The 11,779-nt window shown below is 40.0% G+C and overlaps 1 protein-coding gene across 2 annotated transcripts; it reads left to right on the forward strand.

Moving 5' to 3' along the window:
- Nucleotides 1–1,418: 1,418 nt before the first annotated feature.
- On the forward strand, nucleotides 1,419–5,640 carry LOC103717309 (Dynein light chain type 1 family protein). Of its 2 annotated transcripts, XM_089924888.1 has the most exons (4): nucleotides 1,419–1,740; nucleotides 1,864–2,924; nucleotides 4,232–4,266; nucleotides 5,477–5,640. In XM_089924888.1, exons 1-2 carry the CDS (start codon nucleotides 1,603–1,605, stop codon nucleotides 2,053–2,055), a joined length of 330 nt encoding a protein of 109 aa, XP_089781014.1. In that variant the 5' UTR covers nucleotides 1,419–1,602; the 3' UTR covers nucleotides 2,056–2,924; nucleotides 4,232–4,266; nucleotides 5,477–5,640. The 2 variants fall into 2 exon arrangements, with proteins under 2 accessions (XP_089781014.1, XP_089781013.1); XM_089924887.1 differs by lacking the exon at nucleotides 4,232–4,266.
- The last annotated feature ends 6,139 nt before the right edge of the window (nucleotides 5,641–11,779 follow it).

An 11,779-nucleotide genomic window follows, 5' to 3' on the forward strand; every position in this document is an offset into this window, starting at 1 on the left:
TGAACTCCTTGAAGCTCTTGATGCAGTCGCCACCCTAGAGGAGTAAGGCCGCGTCGATGATAGCGTCAGCAAGCCTCTCCTTGATTTGTTGGGCCTCACCAACAAACAGGACGCTCTAGAGCATCTGTAGCACCAACTCCAACTCAAGCCGGTTTAAATATAATCTTTTCCAAAGTTTATTTCCGTAAACTTTCTGTTTATCACACAAAATCACAAACAGTATCAGTAAGGTTTTTTCTATGTCAGCTTTAAGAATTCATAAGGTAGAAGATTGAATTTGAACCATAAACAACCATGGCATCATCTTCTTCTTCTCTGTCAACAAGGACAAAGCGGGGAGCTTTCACAGAGCGCAGAGACAAAAACCAGAGGAAGGGAATACCAGCCCCAACTTTGTATGCTGCCATTGGCTGACATGTGGCTATAAGAGGACCAGATATGCAATGCCACCTGTCAAGGTACTTATAGGTCCCAGCATATCGATCTCCTTGCAACAGGCTGCCACCTGGCATGTATTTATATATATATATATATATATAAGGCAAGGCAAGAACATCCATTTTGAAATCAAAAGAAAGAATATATTCGTAGTGACCTATGTAGCGTATCATATTTGGCTATCCAGGAACACGTGGGCATTTGGCGAGAGCTGTATCCCTCCATGGATTGTCATTGAGCGAGCTTGGAGCCAGGCAGCTGAGGTTATTCAATCACATCGGTCGGATGGAACCTTGACAACTTGGGACACCTGAGGATCCTACTCTGCTCTTGGAGCGCGCCGCACGGTGTTTTTCACCTAGGAGCCCCCACCCTGAGTTTTCTCAAGGTTAATTGTGATGGATGTGTACTAGATGGCGGGAGTAGGGGAGGTGCGGGCTTCATCATTAGAGGTCCGGATTTCAGGATTATTGCGGCGGGTGGCTGCCAGATCTTTGATACATCAGTCCTGAGGGTAGAGTTGAGGGCAGCCTTGCTTGGCTTGAGACATTCCCGACGTTGCTTGCCGGCATGCGCTATAGTGCTGGAGGACGACTCGGCTACAGTTATCCGCTGGATTCAGCAGAGTGTGGATGGTGTGGACGAGAGCCACCCGTTACTCAGGAACATTAGGGCTATGGTGCGGGGGGGTTGGCCGTTCAAGCTAAGCATGTGTACCGAGAGACCAACGGGGTAGCCGACTGGGTAGCTTCATATATAGCTAACCATTCTGGTGAGACCCTATGACTAAGAGCGGAGGACCTACCCAGAGCACTCCGGGCCCTGTTATCTTTTGATTTTTTTGGATGTATTCGTACCCACCAGGTATGATGCACCCGCTCCAGTAAAAAAAAAAACAAAGAGAGAGAGAGAGAGAGAGAGAGAGAGAGAGAGAGAGAGAGAGATATTTTGTTACACCACAGAGAATTATTTTGTGCATCAGCTAGTGGCCATAAGTTTGATATCTAATCAACATGCCCCCACGTCCAGAACCAGCAGCTTCCACCTCCCTTTTAGTGATGATAAATCAGAACATCAATCTTCCTTCTACTCCCTCAAGGAACAAGTTTTAGCTACAGATCGAGTACAGTCTTCTACAATCTTTTGGTGTGCCAACTGCTAGCCATGATGGAGGGCAAGGCAGTCATAGGTGAGACTGACATGCTGCCGACGATGCAGCAAGATGCGCTCCGCCTCGCTGCGAAGGCCCTCGACCACTTCGATATCACAGACTCCACCGAGATAGCCCGCTTCATAAAGATGGTACGTACTTGACATAAGATCTGTACCAGTGCAGTAGAAATCTCAATTCCAAGGAAGACAATTACGTTCGACACTCTCAACCCCTTTTTCTTCCACTTATTTTGGAACCTTTTCTTGTCGCAGGAATTCGACTGTCTGTATGGCCCAGGTTGGCAGTGCATCGTAGGGACAGACTTTGGTTCCTTTGTGACGCACTGCTGTGGCTGTTTCATTTACTTCGGCATAGGCAGCCTTGCAATCTTGCTCTTCAGGGGTGGATCAGCACCTGAATACGACACGGACCGACTCATTGACATGAAGACAGTGAAGGCATGAACTCTTTGTGTCTTCTTTTTTATTTCTTTGCTCAAGAGTGGCTTGTGTAGAAGGTGTCAAACCGTGATGAAAAGAAACCTGGTTTGGCATTTCTCAGTTCCAGGTTTAACTTCGCCTGCCGGGATATCACCTTCTGCAAAACATGCCTGTAAGGCTGTTGTGAAAGAAAATGCCATTCCAATAAAGAAGATAGGGAAAGGTTAGATGGCAAAGGCAACCTGGGTACCATGCATTAGTTTATGCTATATAAGCTCTGAAACTGCTATGAAGATGAACAATTAACAGATTTGACTTGAATAAAGGGCAACGAAAATCTAAAAGATCTTTCAGACAATCATGGGAACTTGTAAATCCAGATTGGCGCAGCCAATTCCCAGCTCCTTTTACTAATAACCAGTGGCAAGAGATTGGATGTTTTCCAGCCAGTTTTGAAGCATGATCATATATGATGGTGGAACTTTTCACTATTCTGAGTTTTTCTCCATATAATAGGTGGCAAGGGGAAAATTGCTCTGGTGCAAATACTGAAGGGCATATAGAGTAGTTGCTGGACATGGTATGTGTAATTATTGGGCCCAGACGGGCCAACTTGGATCGTAGTCGGTGGCCCATCTGGAGGTCCAACAGTGGGAGCTTCGGGAAGGAAGCTGTTGAGGCGGTTATAACCACTCAACAGTGGCCGTTCTCCCTCCCCCTACCTTCCGATGAGGCTATAAATGCCATGGCTCCTCTGTGAGATTCCATCGACCATCCTTCACTGCCTCTGACCCTCTTTCTCCTGCTACAAGGAATTGGATTGAGAGCGGCGGCGCCGGAGGAGGAGGCACCCCAGCTCGACATCGTCGCTCACAGCCCCTTCCTGGAGCTAGGTGAATCTTCTGATCACTCTATCCTTTCCATCTCATATTCCGACCTGTCCGGATAAATGATTAGAACAAAAAGAAAATTAGAGAAATAAAAAAAAAGAAAAGAAAAAAAAACGGGCGTCGGCCGGGGCGGCCGCGAACAGCGTCGGCCACAGGTCACGGTGGCCGCAGACCGTCGGCCGCGAGCACTACTTGCAGCTGCGGGCGCGGCCGCAAGGGCGGCCGGTGCCACTGACCGGCCGGAGAGCGCCACCGGCTGTGGGTCGGGCCTCTTCGGGTCCGATCTCCCCTCCACGGGAGAAGAAAGAAGGGGAGGAAGAAAAAGAAGAAGAGAGGAAGAAGAAGAAAAATAAAATAAAATAGAAATACTTACCGGTGGTCGATCCGCGGGCGCTGACCTCCGCCGCGGGTCGTCGGCCGTGGGATGCGGGACGCCGATGCGGCCACGGGCACGACCGCAGGCACAACTGCGGGCGCGACCGTGGGCGCCGCAGGCCGGGCGCCGGAGGCCGTCGGCCGTTGCTCGTCCCTCCCGAGCCTCCTTGCCTCGTGGGAGGAGAGGACAAGAAGAGGGGGAGGAGATTGCGGTGGAAATGGAAGAAGAAAGGGAGAAGCTTCGGAAAGGAAGATTCGGGAAGAGTGGAGAAGAAAGAAAAGAAAAAGAAAAAAAAGGAAAAGAAAAGAAAAGAAAAAAAAAAGGCTGTGGGCCGAAATGGGCCTGATTCCAAAATGGGCCTGATTCCGGAGTGGGCTTCAAATAAACTTGGCTTTAGAAGCCTGAAGCCGGGCTGGGCCCTGATTCAAGCCTAGTGCTCTTAAAACTAAAACTAACTGGGCTTGAAGAGCTCAAATTTTAATATAGGGACTAAATTAAATATAGTTTGAGGCTAGGCTCCCTTTTAAATTAATTAGAACTGATAAGGATTAATTATAAATTAACTAATTGTGTTTCTGGGCCTGAATACAAATGGGCCCAGTAATTGAATCAGGCCACGGGCCTGATCCAGAAACCAATTAAACTTTGGGCCTGAATGCAAATGGGCCCTGACCTGAACCAGAGAGCAATTGGGTCAAACCCGAACCAGAAGGTGAACCAGACCTGAATCAGGAATTTAATCAAATCCGAACCAGGAAGTAGATTAGACCAGAACCAGAAATTGAATTGGGCCATGGGCCTGAACCAGAAATTAAATTGGGCTATGGACCCGAAAATGAAATTGAGTCCTATGGATGGGTTGTAAATGACTTTAATATTATAAATAAATAGAAATTAAATATGTCAGTGACATGTAATTTAATGATCTTGCTAGGTATTGAAGAATTGGCATTTGATGGGCAAATTAATGTAAGTAACATGTCTTAATCTTATTATGGATCATGTATCACGTTTTATATGATGAAAAAGTATTATTTATAGAATTGGAATTGTGTATATGAATTGTGGAAAATATAAGTAACCCGAATATAATCTTATGTTTTATCAAATACTTGTGACTATTTGATTATGAAATTGTATATGATTATTTATATTTTTCACAAAATTAGGATCCAACATGTGTTAGCAAATGATTGCATGATTTTGGATAAATAGCATCCATAATGATTATTATATTATTTACACATTACTATGATGAGGTAGAAAGATGCATGGAAAGAAAAATAAAGTTTTCAGCATGATCATGAATTTTATTCAGCATGATGCCATTACTCACTTTCCAATGTACCGATGAGAAAAGATTTATGAAAAGCATGATATGTTTTTTAAGAACTCTCAGATCGCTATGTACGGCCCTCGCCAGCGGGTTATAGTAGCTTGGTTTAGACCCTGCCAACGGGGAACAATAGTTGGCAAAGATTATGGCCCTCGCCAGCGGGTTACAGTAGCTCGGCATACGGCCCTCGCCAGCAGGTTACAGTAGCTCGACATACGGCCCTCGCCAGCGGGTTATAGTAGCTTGGTTTAGACCCTGCCAACGGGGAACAATAGTTGGCAAAGATTATGGCCCTCGCCAGCGGGTTACAGTAGCTCGGCATACGGCCCTCGCCAGCGGGTTATAGTAGCTTGGCTTAGACCCTGCCAACGGGGAATAATAGTTGGTAAAGATTATGGCCCTGTCACGGGTAATAATAGTGACCATAGCTGCACTATCATCTGAGAGCACGAATTTCAAAGTATGAATAATGATAAGTACGGATTTCAAAGCATGAATAATGATGAGCACGGATTCAAAGTATGAATAATGATGAGCACGGATTTCAAAGCATGAATAATGATGAGCACGGATTTCAAAGCATGAATAATGATGAGCACGGATTTCAAAGCATGGGATAATGACAAAAGTTTTATGATGCATAGCCATGTTTATGAAGTTGCATAAATGGACATGCATAGTTTATATGACTGGTTTGTTATATGAAATGCTTACTTTGTTACAACTGTTAGTTTCTTAAATTAATGCACTAGTATGAGAAAATATTATGATTGATCAGATAAAATTATGCATGGTTACTTACTGAGCTTTATAGCTCATACCCATTTATTTATGTTCTTACAGATGAATAGGAGATGCTAGGAACGAGGAGCGTGACATGCTTCAGGGTTATGGGGAAAAGAAAATGACACATTAAATGTTGCTATTTTTAGATGCTTTGTAATCAATCTTTTATTGATGAAACATTTGATAACATTCAAGAAAAAAATTGTTCATAATTGATTTAAAGTTTTAAAGTGGCTGCGTGTTATTGTGGGCAAGGGTTCGCAATAGCACGGCCGTGTCATGAACCAAATTCGGGGCGTGACAGTATGTCTGACATCTTGTTAACATGCTGAGAGTCTCTGGTGTTGAGGATTGCATGTGAGGTTTAGTCCCACATCAAACAGTTAGTGAGAGGTAGAGGGATTGATGTAATGACTCAGCCTAACATTTTACAGCTTGAGCTTTTATATTAAGTTGGCTTTTTATATGTATATCAAGGCCTACTTCCAGTTGAACTACTGGTAATTTTGCAGCCGTTCGGGCAGCTGCTAAATTCATGAGAACACATTAATTTCTGAAGAACGAGCAAATTTGTGTCCTGTAGACCCAAAAAAAAAAGTAAAAAAAAACTACTATTCTGCTAAATTCGTGAACATTGGAAGTTCAAAATGAATTCCCTGTGAGAAATGATAAAGGTACTTATACAGATAAGAGTTTAGTTCTCAGTGCATCATATTGCAAGTTTATCCTAGACCAAATTCAAATTTATTCCAAATTAAAGGATGCCTTAAGAATTAAATAATTTTAAAAAATTTGCTTTGCACAAAATATGGTATGAGTGATCTTTTTCTTTTTCTTCCACTTTTCTTTTCTTTTTTTTTCCTTCTGGTGTGCGATTTAGTAGGGGCTGTAAGCAGAAGTTTGTCAGCAAAGTGATCAGCAAGGGGTGTGGGTGTGCAAGAAGTCATACCAAATGAATCAATTCCATTCCATTATTTGTTTAATTACAACTAAGATGGAACTGGTGAAGGTAAACATGAAAGAGCATGTACGAGTTTTATATTGCACAGCAAGAAAAGGTTACTTAACCTATTTAATGGCCACTTATGCTAATAACTCTACGAGTAACTTGCCTTCAAACATCACGCTTGCATTACGACTCATTTCTGACAACCAAAGACGACCATCACAGAGACACCCAGGATTCTGAGGATGATGAAAAAGATATCCTTGCAGGGCAGCCATGCTCACATTAGCCAGCCTAGCTAAGAAAAAGGGTGGTCCATGGATATGGTTTATTTAGAAAATTATGATTTATAACTGAAAACCTGTGCAGCAAATTGAGAAAGAGCCAGTGTACATAAGTAATTACTGCATTTTCCAAATCAAAATCAATACTTTTTATAATCTTAGTGTATAGACCACCAAATGCACAAACTTATGGGTGCACTGCTAATTTGAAACCATCCCTTCTTAGGTGCTTCAACTCCAATGAAGGTATCATATCAGTTATAGACCTCAAAACTAATAATCAATCAAATTATCTACTAATGTAATGATTGGTGGGAGTAGGATAGGAACCAAGACTGGTTGTAATTAACTGAAAAGAAGAATCAAGAGAGAAGCAACACAGGCAAACAAAGCTCCACCAACAACCTACAATTAAACAGCAACAACCGGAAACATAACAATTGTCATAAACTTTTCAGTGCGGGTGCGCAAAGCCAGCAAAGAAGTGGGCAGTTTGGAAGAAGCCTGGTCACTTCTGCAACTCCCAGAGATGCATAGCATCAAAATTCAAGAAGTATCATATTTGAACAGGCAGAACATGCCGACTAGTACGAGAAAAACCTGAAAGTGCATGCAAATTCTAGCATTGTGGAACATTTTTTTTTCCAGCCCTCATCTGCCAAAAATAGATGAAAATGAATCAATTCCGAGTTTTTTCAGTTCAGGAGTCATCACAAAAAGCTTCCTCCACTGCACCAAAGCTACATTCTTATTCAGTCTAGGAAACTTCACAGATCTGTAACGAGATATGGGCCTCTGAAAGCCTCAAATTTATATTCTTAAATAATTTAACTTTCCATTTTTCCAGAAAAATGAAACTACCTGAAACCTATAATAATAGTTACAGTCAGTTATATTCTTAAGTATATGCATCATTATAGTAAGATATTTTCCATTTGGCTTCTGGATGACAGAGCCACAGGTTCAATCAAACCAATAAATGTATCCACTATATTAAAAAAAAAAATCGTGAACAATGTACAACAAGAGATTGCGCATGAAAACTGATCATGATCAGGTAGTTTCAGAATGAATAATGTAACTGAAAAAATGAAAGAGTACAAATCCTCTATAACAGTAGAACCAATTAGATATCGAAACATAGAATTAAAAAGGTAAACAAGAAAAGGATAAGAAATATAGATGAAAAGGGGATCTCATTTTTGTGTAGGCTGCTGAAACTTCAGTGGAAGTTCTGTTTTACAAGAATTTGGACATTCTTGCAAAATTATATGCTACTTGAGGCCGTCCCAAAAATGAAATTTTAAAAGAAACAACAGGAATAAGGACCAAACTATACTTGAGGCACGCTTTAGATCATAGTGATGAGGAAAGAAGAAAAGAAGAAAAAGAAGGTAAATTTCCATGCATGCATCAAAATTTCAAGTAAAATGGAAGTGAAATCAACAAATTGCTCAAACGTACCTCCCCTGCTTGTGCATTCATCACAGTACTACAGATAGCTGAACATTGACGTAATTGAGATATTGCTCCAAAATGACCGTCACATGAAAGAAATTTATCTCAAGGATAAAGCAGTTATTTCGGGCAAGTTGAATTTATTATTTTCAGATATAGTAATTAAAAGAAAGAAAAGTATAGACCTTGCATATAATACCAGAACCACTGGGTAATGTGGCCTATAAAGGTCCAAGCAGTTGTGCAGTTATTTGTTCTCCATTTAATGGGGCAAATCTCCCAAATGCTTATATCTCCAATCATAAAATAGATCGGAAGAATGTATCACATAGAAAAGAAACAAATGTAGGTAGCTTTATAGCACAATAAAGGAGAAATTGCAGCAGTTTTACATTGAAGAAAATAATAGCATCTTCCTTGGACAGGGTCCTACATATACATGCATACTATGATGGACTACATATGCATTGCATATGTGAGGACCTGGGCATATGTTTAGTCCTATATCGGCTATGCATTGGAGAGGATCTTGGGTATATATATAGAGCCAAGGAACCCAAAAATATCCCAGTTAGCCTTTTTGGATGAGATCTTGGGTTGTTACAAATGGTATCAGAGCGAACCTAACCCATGACCTATGGAATTAAAAAATATTGCAGCATAAGTTCATTGGGGCTGACTACAAGCCAATTGTGATGTTTGTAATTAGGTTTAAACGGATTTGGACCCTTAGGCTGATGAGGACGCCAGGGTTTAAATGGAAAAAGTATGTGAGGACTCGTACATGCATGTGTTTAGTCCCACATCAAATATGTGCTGAAATGATTTTGGGTACTTATGTAGAGCCAAAAAATCCAAATAATACCTTTCGACTATTCTTTTTGGATGAGATCTTGGGTCGTTGCAAATGATATTAGAGCGGATCCAGCCTATGACCTATGTGGATTAGGAGACAGTATAGCATAGGTCTATTTAGGTTAACCATGAGCTGATCATAATGTTTGTCATTGGATTTTAATGGATTTTAGACCTTTAGCCCTGTGAGAATGCCAAAGTTTAAACGAGAGGAGTATGTAAGGACCTGTGCAGGTGTATGTTTAGTCCCACACTGGTTACTCATTGGAGAGATTTTAGGTACTTATATAGGACTTGGGAACCCAAGCAATATCTTCTAGCTAGTTTTTATGTGTGAGATCTTAGGTTATTATAGCTGAAAGACATACAGTGTGACGGCTAAAATCTCACTTGATTGCTTGGGATTTTTTTGAGTTTGTATTGAATATATATAACATGTACAAGAGTATTATAGGAGAAAAATAAGGAGAATATTGCAGTAGGAATTCAAATTCAAATTTGAATAGAGAGAAAGTAGGAGAAAAATAATGAAAAAATTACAACAATAATTTGAATTCAAAAATTGAATTTGAATAGAGAGAATTTAAGGTATGCTATTATTTTCTCTCAAGCTGAGCATTCGATTGAATGTGAAGCTTAGATTGTAAAAACCAAATGTGGTTAGAGTGAAGACCTTTGGTGAAGATGTCAGCAGCTCAACCTATAGATGAGATGAATTGACATCCAAAAGCTTACAACCTACGTACCAATTCTCGAACATAGTGATAGTCGATCTTAAAATGTTTAATTCTTGTATAAAAAAAACTAGATTGAAGGTGAGAGAGATGGCAGAAATGTTGTCAAACCATATTAAAGGAACAGAGTAGAGAAGAATATATAATTCATGCATGAGAGAACATATGTACCGTAGTTCAGTAGTAGTTTTGGTAAGGCACTGATACTCCATTTCAGTAGATGATCGAGCAATTGTTGTTTGCTTTTTAGTGCTCCAAGAAATAGGGTAGGTCTAAGAAAAACACCAAAACCACTTGTAGAGTGTCTATCAATAGGGCTGCTAACCCAGTCTGCATCTGAGTAAGCCACGAAATTTAATGGGCCTGGTCATAGATGATGCCCAATAGTGATGGTGCCTTTAAGAAATCAAAGTTGTGTTTGACTGCTACCATATGGGCCTCCATTGAATGTTGTAAAAATTGACAGACCTTGTTGACTGAGAAAATAATGTCTGATCGTGTTAAGGTTACATATTGGAAGGCTCCGACAATACTCCGATAAAATGAAGGATCATCAAGAGGAGGGCTATCCATGTGACCCGGCTTTTCGATATAGCAAGGACTTAAACATGGTTTGCATCCAAGCATGTTGGTGCATTGTAACAAGTCTAAGATATATTTGGATTGATGTAGAAAAATTCCATCACTCGACCGATCCACTTGGATACAAAGAAAGTATGACAATAATCCCATATCCTTCATCTTAAATGAATTAGCAAGTTCAATAATGAGCTTGCGAAGAGCAATGTTATTATTGCTAGTGAGAATAATATCATCAACATAAAGAAGAAGATATAATATAATATTGCCCTGATGAGATATAAATAGCGAAGGATTTGATTGTAAAATAATGAACTCCAACTCCACAAATTTTGAGCCAAATTTTTCATACCAAGTACGACGAAATTGCTAGAGTCTGTAAATTGATTCGTGCATCTCACAAACATGAGTGGATTTTGATTGATTAATATACCCAGAAGGTTGAGACATAAATACTATTTCTTGAAAATCACCATATAGAAAGGCACACTCTACATCAAGTTGATAGAGTGGCTAATTGTGAGGCAAAGCTATTGTGAGAAATTCTGATGGAGTTTAGAAAGTGTGATGCATATGCTATCGGGATGGATCAACCCTACCCATGGCAGAGTCACTAATCCAATATAAACCAAAAGACAAATGTGCAAAAGATATTTAGAAATATGCAAAATGGAGCCTAAGGGTGCAATCGAGCTAAGCCGAGCCAAGTCGAGTAACTAGAAGCTCGAGCTTGACTCGATTTAAAATACTCGAGCTCGAAACTTGATTCGAAATCAATCAAGCTTTAATATTCAAGCTCGAGCTCTGACTCAATAATAATAAAAAAAAAGCAATACTCATCATCGACTTGACTCGGCTCGAAAATCAACCAAGCCTTACTCGAGCTCGAATTCAGATTTTGATCATAATTAAGAAAATATAGTTAAAACTAAATATTATATTATATTATATTATAAAATATTAAATTAATAATATATATTATAAATAAAATATGATATTGTTAAAATATAGATATCCGATTAAGCTCCGAGCTGCTCTGCTCATTTGCACCCCTAATAGAGCCTAAATTAGAAAAGTTTCAGTCTAATAATAGAATAGATATGAATTATAAAAATTAATAAACAAGAGGCAGGTAAACTATATCAGGTAAAGGCAATATACCAAATCCAGGCATGTATTGGGTTCACTTTCTTAATCAACAGACATTGGTTTATGAGACCATATGATAGGAGGAACCCATCAACATCTGATAACTAACTATCTCGCTTGTACGGCAATTCTTCTGTCGTAATACTTGCAGTGTTCTGATAGGTTTTTCCCTCATTTCAATCGAAATGTGTCGTACCTAGCTCAGGCTGGCATACTGAATTAAATGTAGTAATTTATACAGCAAATAGTATATATCATGAGCTGCATGAATGTTATATGGTTGGCTAGATCAACAAGATCCTTAACAATCCCATTAAAGGCCTGTTTGGGTATTCTTACATGCTTAGACCGAAAA

Source organism: Phoenix dactylifera, chromosome 8, assembly GCF_051530095.1.
Source record: "Phoenix dactylifera cultivar Ajwa chromosome 8, Ajwa_hap1_PhDact_Kaust_v1.1, whole genome shotgun sequence".
Taxonomy (NCBI): Eukaryota; Viridiplantae; Streptophyta; class Magnoliopsida; order Arecales; family Arecaceae; genus Phoenix; species Phoenix dactylifera.